The sequence below is a fragment of the Podarcis muralis genome, chromosome 1 (genome assembly GCF_964188315.1).
Source record: "Podarcis muralis chromosome 1, rPodMur119.hap1.1, whole genome shotgun sequence".
Lineage (NCBI taxonomy): Eukaryota > Metazoa > Chordata > Lepidosauria > Squamata > Lacertidae > Podarcis > Podarcis muralis.
This window is the reverse complement of record NC_135655.1, coordinates 134,899,795-134,924,257: the sequence shown is the minus strand read 5'-3', so window position 1 is coordinate 134,924,257 and position 24,463 is coordinate 134,899,795. Positions and strand designations below refer to the sequence as shown.

General features: G+C 41.9%; 1 protein-coding gene across 9 annotated transcripts in view; it reads right to left on the bottom strand.

Moving 5' to 3' along the window:
* The window catches only part of IKZF2 (IKAROS family zinc finger 2), a 107,714-nt gene that overhangs the window by 24,304 nt on the left and 58,947 nt on the right, over nt 1-24,463 (bottom strand). For 6 of the 9 annotated variants that reach the window (XM_077919355.1, XM_077919382.1, XM_077919352.1 and 3 more), the window contains 2 exons: nt 23,183-23,452; nt 13,686-13,853 (listed from right to left, as the gene is read on the bottom strand). In XM_077919355.1, coding sequence (XP_077775481.1) covers nt 13,686-13,853; nt 23,183-23,452 — 438 coding nt within the window. The remainder of the gene's footprint in view (nt 1-13,685; nt 13,854-23,182; nt 23,453-24,463) is intronic. The other 3 variants (XM_077919367.1, XM_077919375.1, XM_077919380.1) reach the window with 2 other exon arrangements.

Here is a 24,463-nt window from a genome sequence, read left to right as displayed (position 1 = left end):
TTTTTTCTTTTGAAGTTAAAAATAGTTTACTTACAAACTCTTCAAAGGTCAGATTCATTTGCTTTTCCACACATCAGTCAGAAAAGCTGCACAGGCTGTAAAACCCACCTTAGTTATAAAGTGGTGAAAGTTCCACATAGGAATTTAAGAGTGGCTGATGAGAGCCACGCGGTTGAGCTGGAGCAACCAACTCAAACCTCTTCACACACTGAGCTTCTCAGGTAGACTGGGGTTATGATAATAAGCTTGATTACCCAAAGTAAGGTGAAGTGACATAGCTAAGCCTGGCAGAACAGCTTTCTCTGTGGTGTTAAACCTCTCATGCGCTAATTAGACTTAAGCATGCTGGGTATATGAGGGTGCTTATCCCACTGTCTGCGTGATGGACCTGTTGCCAGGGGGCAGCTTTTGAACAGTAACAAGAAGGGAGATCAACATGTCACTCTTGAACCCATCTTTTCTCTGTGATCAGAACACAGGAACTTGTCCATCCACTCTTGCTCATCCTTTGCCAGTAACCGTTCTAGAACATCTGATCCTTATAATAAAACCTGATAAAAAAACAACCCAATTAACTAAGAAGTTGAAAACAATGATTCAGAATAGGTGGGAATGGCTCCTTGCCCAGTCATGGGGTGGGTGGCTGTTGCAGCCCATTGTGGTGGGCTCTAATCCCTGGGGAGCAAGGCTAGGAGGCCAGCAGTTGGGGAATTCCCAAGCCAGCCGTTTATTTGAATGGTGGCCAATCTGGCCAGGCTGAGTGTGCGTGACTTGACAACGGACTGAGGTGGAGCAGGCTTCTCTCTGGTGTAAAGGCTGGCTGTGGCTGACCCCAAGGACCGCAGTTGGACAAAGAACATCCCTCCCTTCCCACTCTATTCAGAAATGCTGTGGGTTTTGTATGCTAACTTTTTCCTTCCTAGATACTGTGTTTATTGGCTTTGTTGTGGTTCTATAACGGTTGCCATTTTCAGAGCTGGGAAGGAATTTGAGCGCAAACAGATTGGCCCTGTTTGAGGGGTTTGCCTTCCTCATAGGAAAAGTCACAGCTTTGGCAGATAAGGCATTGGGTGGAATCCTTTTAGTTTAACATCAGGTAAGGAGCTGAAGTTGTATACCATCCCCACCTCAGAACAATGTGATAACAGGGTACCCGAAGTCTCCATCCAAAAGCCAAGGCATCAGCATTCCAACAGGGGGGCTGAGAGGGATATACTGTACACCCAATGCCTAAGCCAAATCTAACCTACATCTGGAATCAATAAAGTTGTAGCCTATTTTAAAATCCCAGAACGTTGTCCTGTCCAGTTTGTCCACCTTCATAGGTTTGGCTGTGCTGTCTGCAACAGCACTCGCTATGTAGCAAGGTCAAACTTAGAAAACTCATTTTGGCTAAAATAGTATGATGTCTTGGAAGATCTGAACATAATTCCTGTGACAAAACTATGTGAGCTTAGGCCAGTCATTGCTCCTCTATCTGCTAAAGGGGTGTTTTCTTCTTACAGTTCACAACTATGTGATGAAGATAAATTTGTTTAGGTTTGTGAAATTTCTCAGAGGATGGTGGATGTTCTGTGAGTCTCAATATTGAAATACACTTTGGTCTTTCCTAAGAATGAAGAGACTCCAAATCCTTGATCATTTTTAGAACAATTAGATGCATGAAAGATCCTAAGTTTGTGTACTGTTGGAGGGAAGAGAGGTTTCTTTGTTACTTGATTCTTTTTTGTTTGTTTGTTTGTTTGCATTAGCGTATCATGACTAAGAAACTTGCTGAAGTTACTCAGTTTTCATTTGCACAGACACTGACTATTCCTAACTGGAGATTTACAGATCACACAAGCAACAAAGGGATGGATTCCTCAGTTAGCATCAGGAATGCTGTCAGACAAATCAGTTCTCTTTTCTAGATATTTTATATATATCAGCTAGCATATTTTTGCTGCTGTACATTTTGTAAATGAGACTGATTCATAGAACTCTCTCCCACCAGCCAAAATTGTGTAGTTAGTTTCACAACTAAACACAAAATGGCTGCTGTCACAAGCTTTAATTATCTGTGACATTCACTAGAACAGGGTATCCCAAACTTGGGTCTCCAGCGGTTTTTGGACAACAACTTCCATCATCCCTAGCAGCTAACAGGAGCAGTGGTCAGGGATGGTGGAAAGTGTACTCCAAACACAACTGGAGACCCAAGTTTGGGAAACCCTGCTCCAGAACTTTGCTTCATGCACCCATTCAAAGGATATTTGGTTCTTTCTTACACCTAGTATAATGACTCTAGCTAGGCCTACCAAAACACCCCAGAATGGGATACCTCATTTTTCATTAGGTATCAAGAAAGAAGCTAGCAAAAATATAGACAAATAACTTATTTCTTTATATGGACCTTCCCTTTAAGCTTGATTTGTGAATTAAAATCTATTTTTAGTAGAGATGACTTCCAATTGACATAAGAAATCTGGAGTGGATCAAGTAAACCCAGATGAGTACTGAGGTCTGCATCAGACATCCCACTGCCAAGGTCAAAAACATTTCTCATACATCTGAAATCAAACAGTAATGCAAACATGGCACAAATTAGAGCACTTCTAATCACAGGATCTTTAAAATGTCTTGCAGGGAGTGGGGAGAAACATATATTGGTATAGTGAAGAACCTTTGGTTGTTTGACAACCAGCTTACAATATGAAATGCAGCAATTCCTGTTCGACATAGTATTCTCCTTCTGGAGAATTTCCTGCCATTCCTTAAAAGATCACAGGTTTGTCTGTGTTGTTATATACAGTTGTGAAACCCAAAGGCAGAAGGAACTCAGACAGTAAAACCATACAAAGCAAATGAAGAGGGGGAAAATGCAGGTGTGATGAAAACCAGACCAAAGGACACAAAATATCATGAACAAAAGGATTAGACAGAGGAATTTTAAGACAACAAGAATAGAAGAATGAAGCATTCACGGCTGTTATAGTTACAGTTGAACTATATCCTCAGTTCAACTCAACCCATTTCTTTCAAACCAAAGGTCAGTCGTCTCTGCATGGAAAAAATTTACATTCTCTGAATGTAAGTTGGCTATTAAATAATGTAATGAAAAATGTAATGAATGTAATGAAAATAATGTGATGAATGTAAGTTGGCTGTAAATAATCAGCTGGATCAAACTAACATTGGTGAATATGCAGGAACAGAGGGAACATCAACAAACAAGAAAAGCAGCCATTCTACCTTCAAAAAAGGCTCCTGAAGGACTGAGCAGAAACTACAGGCAAATGTAGTTTCAAATAGTGTGCTCACATATTGCGTTTTACAGCTGCCAGAGGACCTTCTTCCCTGAAGGAGTCCAGTTTAAAGAAAAGATCGGAAGTTGCCCATCTACAGTTAGCACCTAGACAGCTGAGTGAGCAGATACGCACATCACCTGGTCAGTCTTTTCCTCTATGGTGAAATGTACCGCATTTCTATTTAGATTATAGTGACTGAATCTAAATTTCCATATCTTCACACATGTACAAATCTTACTCCTCTTTTTGACCATTTTGTTTTTAGGTGCTTCTGCACAACCAAATAGGCTTGGAAAAGATTAACAAATGAATGAATAATAATGAGGAAAAAATAAGTGGACTCTGAGCAGAGCTGGTATCTGGGTGGCCATCCTTGGGCAATGGCCAAGGTTCCAGCACCCTAGTATGGGTCACCAAAAGCACCTGGAGCCCCCTCTTCACTGCCATCACCACTCACCTCTCCACAGGTGGGTGGGTGAATGAAGGAATAACGGGTGATGAGGAGCAGCCACCACTCCTCACCTGTCTTCTCCTTCAGACCCCCGTCTTCTTTACCACTGTCTGGAACTCAAAAGTGCTGCATAATGGGGGGCAACAGAGAAGGGGGGGGTAAAAAATGTGGACCTGGCACTGAATTTGAGGTTCTCAAAGCCCCTTGTATATGTAATTCCATCTATCTTCCAGCATGGAATTGCAGAAGATGAATAGGCCTGCCTATACACACACACACACAGGTGCTTTTGATTACATCAGCTCTTTAACTTATGTCAGTGTAAGGTTTTTCTCTTAACATCAAAGAACATATGGGCAATTTGCCAAGGGCTTGAGGGCCACAACCTGAAAATAAATCTTCATTTATCTGCAGCAGCCTGCCAAAATGTTTGCTTGAACTTGTATTTTCCTTGAGAGTATAAAACCGTCTTCTTGGTTCTAGACATATGCAACAAGAATGTACTAAATGTGGAAAGTAAGGGTGTTACTGAACAAGTCTGAGAAAGCTGCTATAATGAAAGAACTTAAGAGCAAAGGACCATTAGGTTTTATAGCTGTGTAAAAGCAATGTGAGCAGGAGGTCAAGAGTGTTGCTTCATCCTTGAACATAACATGCAGAAAGAGTCTCTGCTGGATCGGGCCAGAGGTCTACCTAATCCCTTTCCAAGAGTGGCCAGCCAGATGCTTCCACACGAGGAGCATAAAGGCAACATCCTTCTTTTGTTGTCTGGCCTCCACAAGTGGCAGTCTGATGGGCCTCCAAACTTAGAGGGTGGGTGCATTTACATCTTATAGCAGGCTTTCTCAACCTTGGCCCTCCAGATGTCTTTGGCCGACAACTCCCATAATCCCTAGCTAGCAGGACCAGTGGTCAGGGATGATGGGAACTGTAGTCTCAAAACATCTGGAGGGCTGAGGTTGAGGAAGCCTGTCTAATAGCAAAGTCTCTACCATTCCACCCAATATCAGTTCAAGTTTTCATGTGCTCCCACACACGTAGCCAAGGCACACTACCCACCCATAAATAACCAACCAATCTGGGCTAACCCTGAGGTTTCCAGAGGCAAGAAAAATCTTAAGGAAAAAATTCCAGCGGGAGAGGACACCTTTCCAAGACAGCTCAATAATAACTCAAAGACAAGGAATGGTGAGCGACTGACACAATGTGTTCAGGCATTCATCTCAAGATGTGAAGTGATGAGTGTGCATGCAAAGCCTGTCGCCAACACCCACAGGAAGGCTGGCTGCTCGTCAGATCTTTGTGCGATTAGTGCAAAGGTCTGCAATGGGCTTTAGAGCATATTCAATAGAACACATTTAGGAACTCTTTTTATGATCAGAAACTCTGATAAGTCATGTGTCCATGCACAAGGTGGTTTCTTAAACTTAACCAGGCATTTGCACTAATCATTCAAAGATCTGAAGAGCAGGAAGTTCACCCAAGGACTAGTCGTTCAGGGCCTGTATGTGTCCTTCCTGGTTTAACACTTTGTACAGTCAGTCAAGTTCCAACACACACACACACACACACAGACAGAGGGAGAGAGAGAGAGAGAGAGAGAGAGAGAGAGGCAAAAGCGCTAATAAATATTATTAATAAATCAATAATTTTAATGGACACAAATGAGCACCCCCCAAACTCTAATGAACAGAAAAACAAAAGCCACCGGAGGAGAGGGAAAATGCAATGGAGTGACTAGAACCCTGAATGCAGGCGCTCCACACACTGTGACATTTTGTTGCAGGGAGAGACCCATTTATGTAGGCAGGACAGGAATCAGAGTTTTAAGCACTTCCTCAAGGGCCTTTTTCCGTGTCCCCCCACCATTTGAAATGAGACACATAGTAACTGGAGAGAGAACCTTCTCTGTTGTGCCCCCCCCCCCCCCATTATGGAATGCTCTCCCCAAGGAGACTCACCTCATGCCTTTCTGGCACCAGGTGAACAAGCTTTTTATTTTGATTTTTAAAAGATATTTATTAAAGTTTCAAAATGTTACAAAAATGAGAAAAAGAAAAAAAGAAAAAAGAAAATACAAAGTACAGAAAAATAAAAAACAGTTAAAAACAAATCAATCCTTCCATATCTTCTTTCGTTTGCTTGTTTCCCTGACTTCCTCACACCTCCCTTTTTTGTATTCCAGTTCAAATTAGTTAATTCAGCAAATCCTTTCCCTCTTTGTTTATCTTAATCCTTTATCTTTATATATTATAACTTTAGATTATCACCTGTTAACAATCCATTTTTACATATTCCTTTATAACATTGCTGCTAAAAACCACTTAACTTCATTCCGACATCATTCTAATATTCATTAATTTTGCAGTATTTTGCAGTATTTTGATTTTTAAAGCTGCTTTTTTAAATGCTGGAATCATTTGTGTTATCTTAAAACAAATCATCTGCTTTTTTATTAATTATGTCTGACATTATTTCTATTTTTAATCTATAAATCTCCCTGGGATCCTTATGACTGAAGAGGAGGGTAACAAACCTTTTTAATAAATAAATAAAATAAGGAAAGGAGAAAGTAAAACACCAACTATGAAGGAGTGTGCAAGTGGGAGCTCTGTTTATAAATATCCAGAGGACCTTTATTTTATATTTAATGAAATGCACATTTGGGGGGTGGGGTGTGTTGCACATGAACAAGCTCTACTTGACATCTTATTTTGATAATCTATTCCTAGAATCTACAAGAACCAGGACCAATGTTTGGCAAGAAGGAACAGGTTTGTGGACAAGCAGGTTTTTCTGACTCACCTGCACGGATCAATTGGAAAAAATAAAAAAGGGTAGCGGGTGGAGATTACAGACAAGGGAGAAATCGCAGGATAAAGTGTGAGTAATGGAGCTGGCACTGAGCCTTGCCACACCACCACTGACTTCTGAGCATGCCAGTCCCACAGGCGTAGCTTTCTGGCAGGAGGAAGTACAAGAAATGCTAAGAGTTGTATGCAGCTTACTTGGCGAGCTCTCTCTGGGGAAGAATGGAGTGGGCTAGAAGAGGTTTCATCCAGTCACATGTCAATCCTTATGACTGGGGAAGCCAGTGTTTCTCTTAGTGCCCAGAATGCTACAGATCATTTAAATGTTAGATTATTCACGTGAAATCCTTCACTCCCCCCGCCCACTGCTTACTCCAGTATCTGAGACTTTAAAATTTAGTATTAGAGCTGAGCTGAAATGTCTCCAAATACTTTTTTCTCTGAAAAATGTCCAGAGTTTCTCGCTCTCTTGCTCCCTTGAAAGAAGGCAAAAGGGAGACAAAAAGTTAGGAAAAAAATAAATTAACTGTGCAACTGCCACTAATCCCCACCCCCTATTAATTGCTAGATCAATTTTCCTCCCCCTGGGGAAATGAAGTGAAATGGTCTCTCCAGTTCTTCTGCCCACAAAGAGGGTGGAGAATTTTAAGACCTCCTTTGTGCATAGCCCTAATTAGGAAAAATGCCTTCCCTCCTGGTAAATAATAATATAGTGGTACCTCGGGTTACATGTGCTTCAGGTTACAGACTCTGCTAACCCAGAAATATTACCTCGGGTTAAGAACTTTGCTTCAGGATGAGAACAGAAATCGTGCAGAGGCAGCAGGAGGCTAAAGTGGTGCTTCAGGTTAAGAACAGTTTCAGGTTAAGAACGGACCTCTGGAATGAATTAAGTACTTAACCCGAGGTACCACTGTAAATGGTGTGTGTGTGTGTGTGTGTGTGTGTGTGTGTGTGTGTGTGTGTGTGATGTTGAACTCATTTGCAGAGTTTGCCATTGTTGTATCTGTTGGAAGAGAATGCCAGTTTTATGCTGGGCTGAAAATCCATTTTCAATGTTTTAAATCTCCTACATATTCAGTTTATTTGCATGGAGCAAATCCCATACCTTGCAGCTAAAACTAGTATTTCAGGTATCTTAATAGCTGAGGGGCGCCCTGTTTTAGAAGGCCAAGCAGATGAACAACCAGGAGACACATTCAACCAAACACACATTTAACCAAACAGCAGTTGGGTTATCCGATTTCTGGTGCACATTCGCTCCAAAAATATTTCATGCTATTTATTTAGTGACAGCTTTAGAAATCAATTCTATCAACTATGACTCACTGAGCTACTGTTATGTAATTAGCATGAACATAAAAAGATACCCTTTGTTCCGACATATAAGGAAGTGTAAGAAAGCTTATACTGAGCCATATGGATATTTATCTTCAGTCTTTATTCCTGCCAGTAAATTTCACAAGAGGGATCAACACAGCCAAAGTTCCTGTAATCATGTGCCCCTTGGTTCCACACATTTTTCTGAGAAACTATACCAACCAGAACACTGCCATATTAGATGTGGCCATAAAAGTGAAACATGTGTAGTGGTGGCGCTACTGAGAAGGAACATGAACCTGCAGTCATCATCTGAGGCCCTTTTTCTGCACAAGAGTCTTGAATGGTGGCAACATGAGTAAAGGCCTTTTCTGCAGTGGCTCCCCGTTTGTGGAATGCTCTCCCCAGGGAGGTTTGCTTGGCATCACCATTATATATCTTTGGATGCCAGGCAAAAACATTCCTCTTCTCCCAGGCCTTTGGGTAATTTAACAATCTATGGCATTTTAATCTCTCTCTCTCTCTCTCTCTCTCTCTCTCTCTCTCTCTCTCTGTGTGTGTGTGTGTGTGTGTGTGTGATTGTTTTTGTTTGTTCTTACGTTATGCATTTTTTGTGATTTTCTACTGTAAACAGCCCTGTGATCTTTGGATGAAGGTCAGTATAGACATTTAATAAATAAATAATCAATATATTTGCTTGGTGACTGTTTTGGGTTGGATGGGGACAGTTAGAAGAGAGCCAGTGTGGTGTAGTGGTTAAGAGCGGTAGTCTCGTAATCTGGGGTTCCGGGTTCCCGTCTCCGCTCCTCCACCTGCAGCTGCTGGGTGACCTTGGGCCAGTCACACTTCTCTGAAGTCTCTCAGCCCCACTCACCTCACAGAGTGTTTGTTGTGGGGGAGGAAGGGAAAGGAGATTGTGAGCCGCTTTGAGACTCCTTAAAGGGAGTGAAAGGTGGGATATCAAATCCAAACTCTTTGAGGCAGCAGAGGAAGGTAGATTAGTTAGGCTAATATCCCAATGGCTTTTGGCATTGACACCTTGATCCCTGTAAGATTAGCTCTTGAGTGGCAATGTTGCCTTAATTTCCTTGATTTTTAAAACAGGGATGGGGATTTATGGCCCCCTTGAAGGTGTTGTACTACAACTCCCATCACCCCCCCCCCAATACAGATAGTTTTAAAATACAAGTAACAGATTTTTGTATTTTGCCAGACATTTGGTTGATGGGTCTTTATTCTTCTAGTTAACAAATCTGCTGGTTGTTCTGAAGTTTACGGAATTTAGTAAGTGATTTTATCTATCTCTATCTATGCAAACACAAGCCTTAACACACACATATTCATGCTGATTTTAGCCGCATGTAAGCCACCTTAAGCTGCATCTTGTAGGAAATGTGGATATAACTAATAAATAACTAATGAATTTTTACCAAAACAGTTGGAGAGTGGAGACTTTTAGCTTGAGTTAGCTGTAAGCAGTTCGAAAGCACAGCAAAGTGCAAGTAGATAAATAGGTACCGCTCCAGTGGGAAGGTAAACGGTGTTTCCGTGCGCTGCTCTGGTTCACCAGAAGTGGCTTAGTCATGCTGGCCACATGACCCGGAAGCTGTACGCCGGCTCCCTCGGCCAATAAAGCGAGATGAGTGCCGCAACCCCAGAGTCAGCCACGACTGGACCTAATGGTCAGGGGTCCCTTTACCTTTATATTTGTGTGTGCATGTGTTTGTAATTCATTTTTATAACTTGCTGTTGTTAGCTACCTAGAAGAAAAGGAGGGATGCAAATGTTTTGATTTTTTAAAAACTTTTGTAAAAATTACGGCAATGCTTCAGAAGTGGACTTGAGGCCCTTAAAATGCTAACAGCAACGTTAGAACACTAGGAATTCCCAGGATATAACAAAGGGGATGGGAAGAGAGAGACCTCCTGTGACCTTTGGTACTGATGGGAGTATGGCCATCTTGATCACTGTGGCGTGAGGGTGAGGGACTAAGTTCATATGATTACCACATAAATATGTTTATGAGTCTCCAAGAAGGTTTCTTTCTCTGTCCTTTTCAGTATTTTAATTCCTCTCTGCTTTGATGTATGTCACCCTCAAACAACTGCCTTTGCCCAGGCCTCCAATGCTCATTTAGCACTGTAAGGACCGCAGCCCTACATTTAATTATGACAATATAAATCTTTTATTTTATTACACAGAGAGCAGGGGAACTTATGTGTCTGTGCCTGCAGCCAGAGCAGCATAATTAAGCAAAACCTATGTATGCAAATGACACATCCTGTGTAACCCATTGCATAGTCAATCTCCATTAGCCACCACAGGGCAAGAAGGCTGAGATACAGGGCGGGAAAAGGCCACACTTATCAAACAGAGAAATGGGGAAACAGCCAGAGAGCAGCAATCAAGTTAAAAGCTCTTCCCTAAGACGGGAAGCCTGCAGGATAAAACTTCTTTGCCTTCTGTGTACAATAAAATGTAGGTGTGTGGGGAATGTCAAGCAAAGTTCACAACAGGTCCAGGTTCAAGACCTGGTTTTCATTTGGCTCCCGTTAAGGAGCTCAGCTTCTCAGTATCAGTAGCACAGCATAAAGCCATGTTGTCCCATATGAAGTTACCTGTAGCATGCTTCAACATTTGGGCGTTGGTGATTTGGGCTTCAAGAAGGGTTTTAAAAACACTACTGACATACATGTTTCATTGAAATCAATGGGGTTCACTTCTAAGATATCTGTTTAGAATCAGTGGGAATGAATTTTAAGAGAAAGAAGCATAAATTTAAATATTTTCTTGGGTTGTGGAGTGTGTTGGAAATTCTCGGCTTTCGTTTTGTGCTCTCCAAATGAGAAGTAATACATTGTATTGAATCTCCACATCTCCTGTAAATCTAATTCTTTTACCATAGTTCCATCTTTACATGCTTAAAGTAACGTCAGTAACTAATACTCCCTTCTCAGAAATTCTGATCTTGGCTTATACTGTGCCCAGTGCTGTGAGAACAAACAAAATAGTGACTCATGATATGGCTACTATAGGAAGCTTCTTTATGTGCTCAACTTATAAAGGACTGACCAAGATTACAATGTGAATGACAGCATACAGTAATTCACCCTAAAATGAGTCAGTCTGACTTACATCTTGCATGGTTCAACTTTTTTAAAAAAAAAATAAGTGAAATCCCTATGGTCCACAAATATGTTTTAATTTAGAAAATAAGGATGCATACTCAGAATCTGTTGACAATAAAAAGTAACTAATCTGTATTCACTAATACTAGAATATATGTTCTAGCTTAAGAACATAAAAAGTGCTTTGCTGAATCAGAGCAAACATTACTTAATCCTGTATTTGTAGCAAGAATAACAGAAGCCACTAGGCACTATGAGATCCACAAAAAAATTGGTCAGTGGTTCAATGATAGACCGTTCCCCATCTCATCCCCAAACACTGGATTTGTGTACAAGTCTGTTTGATATTCAGGATAGCCTTCACATGGGGTAAAGACCACCTGGGAGTAACTTAAAGGTAAAGACTGTCAGGTTTACATTTTTTGGTACAGAAAGTATTCACTTAAAGTGTAGAGATTTTTCCTATTCTAATTAATTCAAGAGGGTTCTGAAAGCTTCTCTGTGTGATACAAGCTGGTGCACCCTAGAAGTTTCTAGAAGCTTCTATTCTGCCTGGAAACAAGCAGGTGGTTCCTAATAATAGGCCAGAAGAGCTTGGGTTTCACTTTCTGTCTCTCTTTCTTTCTGGCATGGTGGTCTGTACATAGCACTAAGTCTATGTTTTAGTCTTAGTGAAGTTTAAATTAAGTCTGATGCAACTGGATTTCTTATGGACTGTGCCAATCCTGAAGAATTTGATTTGTGACTGTTATGCTCATTTACCGTCAGTAATAAACTCTGCTGAATGAAGTTGATTACCTCTGAGTTGTTTTTTGGGGAACCCTGCATCATGTTTATGGTTTTACTCTGCTACCAATATGTTGAGGTCTGCTCTGATCAGTATGGAGCAGAATCTATGACAAAGATATCATGAAGAAAGGAATGTAGTGGAATAGTTTCCCATAGTGAGAGAAAATGCTACCTATTTTAACACCTATTCAAAATGTTAGATGTGGAATCTACCCAAGAAAAACAATTTCTAGAAGGGGTCCTGTGCTGGTCTCTTGAAGCAAACACAGCAGTTTTGCGGCACCGTAAAGACTAACTTATTTATTATAGCTTAAGCTTTCATGGACTAGTCCACTTCATCAAATGCATGAAGTGTTATTCTGAGTAGCAGGCACTTTTAAACATGATTGTGGTGAGTTAATTGTAAACAGCAAGATCAGAAGAGAAAGGAATTAGGTAATTATCGCTAGGTGTACCTTTTTGCAAGCAGAAACTGGACCATGGTAATTTGACGTTCAACTTCTGATACAAGAAAATACATTCTCTGTGCCAGTTTAGGATGAAAGTTCAAAATCAAAAGGCAACAGAGGCCAACTGTTTTGTTATGATGATGTTATCCCCTGTGTACTGGAATATACACCTGCACCTGAGTAGTCTGTTGCTTAGATGATTTATTTCTTCCTGCAAAGCTTCGTAACTTTTTCCTATGATGTAAATACCATGATTTCCTATGATGTTAAAACTTAAAACATTATTTCTATTTTAAAACAAATGTTTATCATTATCAGTGACAAAGTGATCTAGAAGACAAGAGGGTCCAACCTGCACTTGCTAGAGGCGCTCCTTAAAGGTATTCTCTATCTTAGCTGTACGAAACAGATCTTTAAACAGCTGGGGTTTGGTTTATGACTTTCCACATCTAGTGGGGAATCTTCTAAGGATTTCCATTTCTTAAAACATAAAGAACACTCACAATATTCTATTTCTAGCTCTTCAACAGTAATTTGAAATACCTAGTCAAGTTTCCAACACCTAACAGTTGTGTCTTACATCTTGCATACACATCAATAACCTCACAGTTGTAGGACAGATCAGAAAAGCTAGCTTGGGAAGGTTTTGGACCTCTGCGTTTTTCTGATACTTGGGGATTACTGAATCACAGATAATGGTGGGCTTAATACCCAAAGTGCTGAAGTTACAAAAAATAATAATTCTGGTTGACATTATCCAGGCCGGGAACCATGGGGTCGGGGGTGGGGCACAGGAAGCTTGTCAAGAGTATCCATACAAGTCTGTTTAAAATAATGTATCTTCCTTTGGCCTAATGGAATCAATTTTCCTTGGAACCATTAAACTGACATCATAATTTGGTGGACCCATTATTGTGCCTGTCCAATTTATGTGTGAAAGGCACAGAAATACAGTTTTTGCAGCATTCAAGACTGTGGAAATTTTAGTCACACTCAGAAAACCATATATTGGCTTAATAAGCTGAGGTATGGATAAGCCATTTGCCTGTACGCAGAGTCCCTTCTTGATCCCTTTGAAGAAGCAGTGCTTGCTTTTTTTGTAACAAATACATAAATGACACCTGTCTGCCTCCAGATCAATAAGCATATCAGTAGGACAAAGGAGCCACAGGTAAAAGGTGAAAGCCACGCCTTGGCCAGATTAAATCCCTGGCGTTGCTGGCCTAAAAGGATTGCAGGCAGTGGATGTGGGCAAGATCCACCCCCAATACATGGGGAACTGCCATTTTAGTAGCTCAGCAATCCAGGCCACTGTGAAAGAGAATCCTGACGGAAATCCTGAACAGACACTGTCAGTCAGTATAGATAATAACTCACTATAAGGTAGCTAGTGATGTATGTTCAGTGCTTTAAAAAGCACTGCAGTTAAAGAGCAGGCATTGTAGACTCACCCGAGTGCGTCCTGAGGTGTCCTGTGAGGGCATCCCTTCTCCGGCAAGCATAGCTACAGAAGGGACATTTGAACGGTTTCTCCCCAGAGTGTAATTTGATGTGCCTCAGTAGATTCCCCTTCTGTGTGAAGGAAGCTCCACATTGGTTACAGTGAAAGGGACGTTCACCTGCAGTGGAGAAGACAACGGAGAAAAGGTCTGAGAAACCATGGCCAATAAATATACATGCCCAATCTCCCAATATTCAAACAAGGGTGCTCTCATAAATATAACATCTGAGACAATGAAATCCAGGAAAGCTTCGAATCTACCCCTCCTGAAATGCTACATAATAGTAGAGAAAAACTTGCAGCAGCAGCAGCAGCAGCAGCAGCAGCAGGCACACACTTTGGTAATATGGCACCCTGGGTGAGGACCAAATCACACACCCATTTCTTATTTTCACAATAATTCATTTTGGTACTGCTGCTTTTTAACGGATCTTCTCCAAATATAGTGTCAGGAGCTGGAGTCAGGAGCAGATCAGCAATAAAACACTCTTCATTCAAAGAAACCAAAACAATTCAAGCCTAGTGATCACAGCAACTCTTCCCAGCAGGTCTTGCCCCAATGAGGCAGTTGCAAGGACTGAAGGTCACCACTCTCTAAGGCTCCTCCCCCCGCCCCGATCCTTCCCCAGCAACCTAACGCTCCTTCGTCTTGTCCCTCTTTGCTCCGCCGTCTTCATTCCTCTTTGTGTTTTGGGAGACCAGGGAGGTCAACAAAACAGGAATACACTGATGTGGGACACTTCTGTGGCCACCATTTATGTTTTATCACCATAGCTGGGGCTACCAAATAATTATGCAGTCCCACCCACCCATACTCATTTAGACCACATGTGATCAGCAGAATCAGCTGCCATTGGTTTATTAATAGTTATTTATAAAAAATTGTATCCTGCCCTTCCTCCCAAAGGAGTTCAGGGCAGCAAACACAGAAATAGTAAAACAAATAAAATATCTACAAACAATTCCAATACACATAGGGGAAGAACTCTACTTAAAAAAAGCTTGTTGGGAAAGGAAGGCTTTCAGAAGACACCAAAGACACTACATCTGTCTAATATTTAACAGGTGGGAATTCCAAAGGGTTGGTACCACAACACTAAAGGCCAGATTCCTAGACTGTGCAGAGCAGACACCCTGATAAAATGGATTGCGCAGGAAGCCCCGCCTGCAGAGCACATGGATCATTTGGGAGTACAAGGGGAGGGAACGTCTTTCAAGCATCCTGACTGCAAGCTGTATAGGGCTTTATATATGTATTCAGACAAACGCAGGTATACCACAATGGGCAGAGCCACACCATACATTCAAAGAACTATGAGTGCTCATTTAAAGCATATCAGTTCCCCGAAAGAATCCTGCGAACAGTAGTGTCCCTCTCACAGCTATAAACCACAGTTCCATGATTCTTTGTGCTCAGTCATGTGCTTTAAATGTACGGTGTGGATCTGCCCACTAAGCACACATGAGGGATTTCCTGTATTGACTTCATAAATATGGCAATTAAGTTGTTCCATATAACAGTCGTGCTTGCATTATATTGCAGCTGATGGACATTTTTCTCTATAAAGACTACATTTTTCTTATACACAGATAACATGTAAAGTGCAGCCCGCACATTGCCAAAGAAGTCTCTCTCACACACAACAATGCCACAAGGTATTTGACAAGCGAATAGATGCTGAACTCAGGAACAGAAGGCGGCAACATTTCTGCTTATTGTTGGGTTGATTACATTTAAAGCAGCTCAGTAGCTGGGTAGGCTAACAATGAAGCACCTTCAAGTTTCTGAGCAGTAAAGCCCTGATTATTGATTAAAAAAATGGCAGAATTCAGCTACAATTTTACACACATACACATATAACTCCATGGGACTTACTTCTGAGTAGACATTGAGCCTAGGATTGAGCTTAGTTCTTAAGAGTTAAAGCTAAATTGTAAATGTAGATCTTAAAAACTTTTAAATTCAAGAAATTCCAGAGTCAGTATTCATTATTCTACCTCAGATGGAACTTTCAGGGTAGCCAGCTTTCCCTCTCATCTGACAGAATGCTTTAATTACTCATGTCAGAGTCATCCCCAGCATTTCCCCCTTCTCACATATGTCATCTGCAGAATAGTCATTTAAAACTACCTTAATAGGGAGATTAATGAGCTTAACTGAGCAAGTGGATTAATGCTTTAATATTCTCAATCAGGTTTCCAACAGTCATACCCTGATAGTGCACATTTACCTTCAAAGGGAAACCTTTATACCTGCCTAGAAGATCTGAACTGGGAAGCATCATGTTGTGCTGAGCAGACCAGGGAAGTCTGAAGTGAGATTCATCTTGACCCTGAGGCCCTCTAAACCCTAAAACCCATATCAATGTGAGGGTTGGTGGGTGGTTGCTATCATTAGTGGGTGGGGAAGTAAAGACTGTATAGGCTCAGATTCCTTTCCTTTTATAGCTGCCTCATATATTCCAAGCCTTGGTACTGGAATACATCCTTTGTCTAAACCCTGGTTCACATCAAGCCCTGCTGACCAGGGAAGCCTAGCCAGGCTAAACCAGGCCTTCAGATTTCCTGTGCTGATTTGTTTCATGCCCTGATCAGGCAGTCTGTGCAGCACCCATCCTGAGTACTACCTTCCATATCTTCTGAATCTAGTGAAACTATTTGCCCTTGCTAAAATAATGATCCACCTGAAGTAGTATTAGAGCAAGTGATGCACATAGCTTTGCATAAACTTTCATAGAATCCGTGTTAGAAATATAAGCTAGGTGCCAATGAGCTAGATGGCCCTTGGTGTCCTTTCCAATGCTATAATTCTATGCTCCTCTGATCTCAACTACATTGCTTGCCTGCAGCTCGCTCTCACAACAATTTGCCCCCGTATGCAAGAAGGAGAAACACACACAGGGAAAATGGAAATGGCACTAACTATGAACTACGGCAGAAGTTTTTTAACTGCGGTCGCCAAACTGGCACCCAGAAATCTCTTCTATAAGCTCCACAACAAAAGCCTGATTCTCACCGATGAACAAAATCTGAGTCCAGGCTGTAGCACTTCAAGCTACAGCTGTGGCTCACACAGAGTTGAATGCTCGTTAACACACCCACCCAACACCCACAATGTCGAAAACTAGCATGTGAGGGAGAAGGGTCCAGACCAGACTTCTTCAAACCCTAGTTTTCTGTGTGCAGAGACATGTTTTACATGAAACAATATTCAGTCACATGAGTCCTCATCTGCATATGACACAGTCCTTATGCACAGACCACCTCTGTGAGAACTAGGCCAAAGAGTACCTTAAGTATTCAGTGACAATATTACCTGATTACCTGGCTATTGCAATCATGAAAAATTCTATAAAGTAGGCTGTGCAATGCAAGTCTTCGAGTAACCAAGAAGTTAAGTTGAAAAGTGGCAAATCTGATTTGGTACTCCTGTGAAACAAACTGTAGAACAGCAGTTTTACATGTTGTCTACAGTTTCACATCCTTCTGTAAATAAAACTTCTTTGATGAATGATGGTCCACAGAAAGCTTGCATTTCATGATCAATGATTGTAAAGGCTACGTCAAAGCATTTTGGAAATGATAAATGGATTAAAAGCCCTTTGCTGGGAGTAGTAGTTTTAAAGAAGAAAAAGCAAGAAAAGGGGGAAGGGAAGGTCTTGCCAATTTTAGATAGGTTTTTGAGATCATGTTATGTTATACAAGTTTTCGATTTTTCTTATAAGCCTTCTTGTGAATTACCATCCTGTGCATCAGTTTCTTAATAGAACAGTGTGTGTGTTTGGGGTGTGTGTGTGTGCTGATTTGTCTCACATATGGAGCACAAATCCACTGAACAGAGAATCTTAGGCCTCAGCCCAAATGACCCCTGATTTTTACAATCCCACTTGGGAAATGGGGAGGAATCCCAGACCTTAGATGTTTCCAAAGCTCACAATCAGGAAATCAGTTTAGAATTTGTGAAACATTCATAAGTTACAGTCAAAACCCAGAAATAATATTTATAGCGTCCTAAAGATTAAAATGTGTTGTGTTATAACCTTCCCTCGGCCACAACTTCATTATGCACAATTCAGGTGTTGCACCTAGACAATAAGGCCAAATTAAGACCAATTTACAGATTCAAATGAATCAAAAAGGTAATCTTTTCAGAAATTACCATTATGGGTTGCACTGGAGGCTCAGGGTCACTGTGAGTTTGCATGTTCTCAAAACAACACAAACAAACACAAACAAACAAACAAACAAACAACCCCACACCACCTACAGAAAACAACAAGCTGAATCTTTCTTCCTACCATTTCAGTTCACTATTCAGAAAGAGGGATTTACCCCTATGGGACAGAATTCAAACATGCCATCTCCTCCTGGCCCCAACCTGTGGGCTGAACTAGTACAGTCCAGAAGAAGCATTATCACTTGATTTGGTTTATGGTATAAGGTGATCAAGGTATAAGATTGTTTTTTGTACCTACATATGTACCTAAAGCCTTATAAAATGAAGAGCAAGGGGGAAAGTTCAAAAAGCTAACTAGGAGTGTACACGAGTCTTTTCGGGAGCCTCCTTTCTCATAACTATTCCTCATCTTCATGAGTAGCATTCATGAGAATGTAGTTTCAAGATCCAGTAGTGCAGCATCACGACATATGACTATAGGGCTTGTCCCTGGCTCAGGCTCCTGCTCAACCTTAAGCTTTAATTTTTTACTTTTTTAAAAAAAACCAAGGATTAAATAACTTCCTGTATGTTAGGCTATCTGCTTTTATGGCCTGCCTGTTCTGTAATTACTCTCTGCCCCTAGTGGCTCCCACCTCACAAAATCTCTGGCTAAGAGCCAGGAACAGCCACTCCTGCTGTAAGTCCCCCTACAACAGGAGTAGGGAAGTTCTGGTCCTCCAGATATTGTTGGACTTCAGCTCCCATCAGTCCCAGCCAGCACGGCAAGAAATGGAGATGATGTGAATGGTAGTCCTCCGATATCTGGAGGGCCACTGGTTTAGTTCCTGCTTTAGTTCCCTCATCTACACAACCATGAAAGGCACAGGAGACCTGTCCTCTTTGCGTTTGCCCCTCTCCCCTGTGTACAGTAGGGTTAGAAGTTACAGTCTGAAATTTAGCCTGTTCCCAAGGGCTTTTTTAGATGGAGGAGTGAAATCTTAGGCTGAAGGACCTGAATGAGGGTGAAGGGGTATAAGCTGCATAGCTTGAGAGTTACACACACATGGCCCTCAGGCCTCCAGAATGAGACCCTAAACACATTCAGGTTTTTTTCCGCCACCAGGAACAATTATCTGCATCAACCCACCTGGCCCCTCAGCAGTTTTCCTCCCCCAGATGCTCCAGGCACCACTCCTTCCCCTCCCATGCTCCATTCTCTGCCCCCCTGAATCTGAGCATCAGATGACTGGGAGATTCAAACATCTACACAGTTCTGAGTCTGCTGGGCAATGCTTTTAGTGAGCTTCCTTTTTAAAAAGAATGAAATACTATGCTTGGATACGCACCAACACATATCTATTTAGACAAACTATTTTGTAGGGTTTGGCAGCCAAGTTTTGTGGTATGGAACAGTTTCACAAAAGGCCAAGAAGTAATTCATGGTGCACATTAATATCATTCCCAAAAAGGCTAGCCAGCTAATTATACTTCCCAGTCACAATTACTGCTTACTTATCTGCTTACTCTGCGCCTCTTACATCACAAGAACTGTATCCAGCAGATGAGGTAGGGTATTTTTATTTATTTTTTTAAATAAAGTTAAGCTGTTCCTCCCCTCCGCACCTTTCAGTTTTTATTCTCATGCTGTTTGATGCACCACAGGCTTACAGGGTTAGCAGTATGTTTTTGGGTGCTTATTTGCAAGGAGATTTTAATGCATCAAAATAACATATCCAGTGTTTTAGAAGATTCAAAGCATTTGAATTATTTCAGGCCAGGTCAAAAGAGGTGGCAAAATGGGCTGTACCACTTCAAACTGGGGGGTGGAGTGAATACCATTTCTGAATGTTCCACTAGGTAGAGTTACTCCCTACAAGTAAGAAATGGAGTAGACTGAGTAGAAACAATTGTACGTACTGGTTTTTAATTGTGCAGTGTTTTTTCTTATAGGGGTCGGTTTTTTAAGGAATCACAATTGCTTTTTGAAGTCGTACAAGTCTATTCTACCTCCTGACAACTCCATCACCACATTCTATGTCATGCGTAGACTCTGCCTGAGTGATCCTTACAACTGTCCTATTAGAGGTAACAACATGATTATCCCACGCTGGAGATTCAGCTTTACCTTTTATAGGTACCATTTCTACCGGAAAACCTCCCCCGCCTCCCCCACAAAAAAGGAAACTTCCATATAATAAAATAGCTAAGCAACATCTGGGGTCAGCCAAAGTAGAGAACAAAGCTACACACAGAAAGAGAAGTCATTTCTATATGCTTGAGAACATCTGAATAGCCAATGCATCACTGCCTTTTTTCAGAGAGGGAACAAGCACTATTCCTCAATATAGGAACTCTAATGGCTCTAACAAAAGGACAGTGTCTTATGTAATCTCTTTCTCTCTTTCTTTTTTGGGTCACAATGCTATGGGGTGGAGGTGGAGAGACAACAACTCTGCAGTGCCTAAAGTGTAAAATGTCCAAATTGTCTCTATATTTACTGCCACTGTAATAAATCAAATAATAATAATACCTGTGATTTACCTCCATGTTCAGTTCAGGGTCAGGTACTTTACACTCCCACTCTATGCATGCACACACACACGCCCCTTAAAACATAGGAAATTGCCTTATTCTGAGTCAGACCATTGGTAATTCTAGCCCAGCGTTACCTTTCTGAAAGGCAACAGCTCTCCACGCTCTCAGGCAGAGTTTTCCGCTAGCTCTGCTTCCTGAGATGTCAAGAACTGAATCTTTCTGCATGCAAAGTATGAGCCCTAATACTGAGAGGTGGATCTTCCTCGCTTGCACCAGCCACACCCTCGTTGCACCTTGTTGAAGACAATGAGTTTTTAACAGGATTTTCCCAACTTGTTTTTTCTCATGTCCCTCCTATTATCACCCCCAACCTTTTTCGTTTTTGTAATTGTTCTTCTTCCTTGCCTCCTGCTCCCCTTTGCTAATTATTTTTGAATCCTATATGTAGTCGTGCCTCAGGCTATATCATGTAGATTTATGAACAGGTTTTTTTTTCAGATGCTGAGTGCTGCCAGGTCATATCACAAGTTAGGTGCCAAGGAGCTCACGGCAGTGCATATGCCACCCCACCAACACTCAAGAGCCTGGGAGCGGTTTTGTCTTCTAGCTACTCAGTTAAGGAGAGACAGGCAGGAGCCCACTCTCCAAGACCCTCCTGCTTCTGTTTGGGTGCAGGACTTTGAGCAATATGAAAGTTGTTGCTTCTTATTAAACAAGCAAAGTATTTGTTTTTAATGCACCTAAAAAAGGGAGGAGAACCTCCCAAGGATGTCATAATCAGCTATTTCTATTCAGCATATCTGAACCCTTCTGCCCTACCTTAGAAATCAGTTTTTCCAGCTTTGGATTTACCGTTAGACAAATGCTATTGTGAAATTCATACTGGGAATATGTCGACTTTGGGGGCAGACTGAACACCCACACTATCCATACTGCAGTGCCCGCAGAGCTCAAAACGAAGGTTGCAGTTCTGAGTGCATCTAAAGGTAAAGGTAAAGGTACCCCTGCCCGTACGGGCCAGTCTTGACAGACTCTAGGGTTGTGCGCCCATCTCACTTAAGAGCCCAGGGGCCAGCGCTGTCGGGAGACACTTCCGGGTCACGTGGCCAGCGTGACAAGCTGCATCTGGCGAGCCAGTGCAGCACACGGAAACGCCGTTTACCTTCCCGCTAGAAAGCGGTCCCTATTTATCTACTTGCACCCGGGGGTGCTTTCAAACTGCTAGGTTGGCAGGCGCTGGGACCGAGCAACGGGAGCGCACCCCGCCGTGGGGATTCGAACCGCTGACCTTTTGATCGGCAAGCCCTAGGCGCTGAGGCTTTTACCCACAGCGCCACCCGCGTCCCTCTGAGTGCATCTACCAGTATGTAAATTCCACCAACACTAATAGAACACACTTCCATAGAAGTACGTATGTTTTGGATTAAACCCAGTTACAGAACTCTCGCTCAGCAGACACACCTAAACACAACTGAAACCCAGCAACCTGGTTGCTTTTATCAATAGCAGCATGCATTTAGAAGGGGGCTCTCTTGGGAGTTCAACAGCCCTTGGTGATTCAGGAGTGGCATTTGCTGTGCCAGCCCCTAAGCTGTGGAATTCTTTCCCCAAAGAAGCACACCTGGCACCTTCATCATACAGCTTTCATATATGCTGAAAACACACCTCTTTACCCTGGCCTTTGACACCAGTGAGAGGTATTTCATGACCGACCTTATTCCTTAGGGCTCCACACTTAATAGTCTCATTATTCATTGCATTTTCTCCTCGCTTACTGCAGCAAATGTCTCGAGGTGACTTACAATTACAAAAGCATACATAATACAAAATTTTAAATACAGCAGAAATATAAAATAATACTATTGACTTAAAGTGCTCATCCTTCAATAAAACAAAAAGGACAGATCCTACCCTACCCTACTAAAAGATGAACAGCAATCCTGGCTAGGCTACCCTAAATAAGAGCCAAGTGCCTGGGTGAACAGGAATGTCTTCGCTGGCCCCTAGAAGCTGATATTGATGGTGCCGGGCATGTTTATGTGATCTAGGAAGCAGGCATAGTCATGCTACTTCCCTGGAAGTTTGGGGAGGGGGTGGGCTTACAAAAGGCTTTAGTCAAACAAAATGGGAAAAACAACAGAGGCAAGCAGGTGCTCTCTGGCCAATGTACAATTTTCGTTTCTAGTAGGCTTTTCACAAATATGAATTGTTGAGTCCAACATAATTTCAAGCCATCCACTGGGTTCTCCAGTGTATTCAGACACCTCCAAACATGGAAACTAATAGTTGGTATCATGGCTGATAGCTACTGAAAGACCTAGCCAATATGAAGGCCAGTCACTTTGCCATGTGAGAGATGTCCTGATTTTAGCAAATACTCTTACTTACACTTTGGTGTGAGCTAAATGACTTGAGAAACAGGAGGCGAGGGCTTTGTAAAGCTACTGAAAAAAGGGAGGTCAACTTTTAAAGAGCTGGCTTAGGACGTCCCTTCACAGTGAAGGACACTTGGCAGGGGAACTTTTTTCTCTCAAATGCATTCATTACTGTGAAGTAGGTAAGTCTAGAAATCTGTGCTATTAACATTCTCCCCAATTAGTCAACAGACTGACATATTTTGAAAGGATTTTTGAATATATTCCTTACTGCACTTGATTATCATTGGTGAATCAAGAAATGCAAGAGAACAGATGTCAGGTAACATCAACATCAGATGCCAAAGGCAGTCATCACGTTTTCTTTCAGCTGCTTACCAGTGTGACTCCTTTTATGTACCATAAGCACATTGGGCCCAATGCAAACCATGCCACAGACGTCACATTTCAGTTTACCATTCGGAAGCCGGATTCCTCCCTCGCCTGACAGCTCCTGAATTTTTCTGTTCTCCACCATCTCGTGGTTCTCAGTAAGGGGCTCTTCCAAGCTGCTCCCTTCATTATGACCCCTGATCCCATCTTCCCGCCTCAGGGGCTTCCTGTCAGACTCCTCATCATCACTTTGCATTTCTAGCTTTATGGAATTTGCTGCGAATAAATAAATAGCACATTAAGAAAATAAACTTTTGTTTCATTAGCGACTGTAATAAAGAGCAACAATACTGCTGTGTTAGTTTTAAAGACTAATTTCAAAAAGGTTCACAGGACATCTTCCATTTCCTGCAACCTTTGTTTAACTTGAAAGTTTGCTGATCTGCTATAATGGCCCAACCAATCAAGAAACAGAAATGCAAATCAGCAAATGTGGAACACATGGTGTGCATAGTCATGTAAGCAAGTCAAGAACTGACACAGCAGGCCCCCAAGAAGCAGTTGTTGCTACATAATGTTAATACTCGTTGTTAGCTATTATTATCCTGAGATGAAGGGCAGAATGGAAATGTAATAAATACACAAATAAAAAAAGAATTTCAGCACCATCTGTGTACATACTGCTTAACAAAGAACAATGCTGATAAGTCTCTATCCCATAGCAGTCAAACTTATGGTCAGCAAGATGTCATCAAGGCATGTCAAGGCTCTGAGCAATTCAGAATTACAAGACCCCTCTGCTCCAGTGTTTGAATTGGCCAACTAGACACAGGAGCTAGACAGGACCAGCAAGCGCTCTCCCACCCATTGGTAGCTCCTGCCCCAGTGCTGTGCTGCCTGCGACAGTAATTGTGTGAAGGCTCTCCTTGACCACATAGGAAGCTGCCTTATATGGGGCCAGATCATTGGTCCAGCTAGCCCCAAAGTGTCTACTCTGGCTAGCAGTGGCCAATAGATGACAGAGGCATGACTACAAGGTTTCAGACAGAAAAGCCTTTCTGAACCTCTTTTAAGTGAACCTGCTGCACCCAAAGCACATGGCGGCCCCTCCCATAGGAAATATGTAGCATCACTCAAAGCTGAACTCTCTTCCTGTACTGGACTTGAACTATTAGAGAAGCTTCCCCAGCCCCACCCCAGCTGCCCCAATAAATAAAAACAAGATGCAGGTGTAGGAGAGGGGCTGTTGGACCCTTAAAGCCTTTTGCACCAAAAGTGTTTATCCCT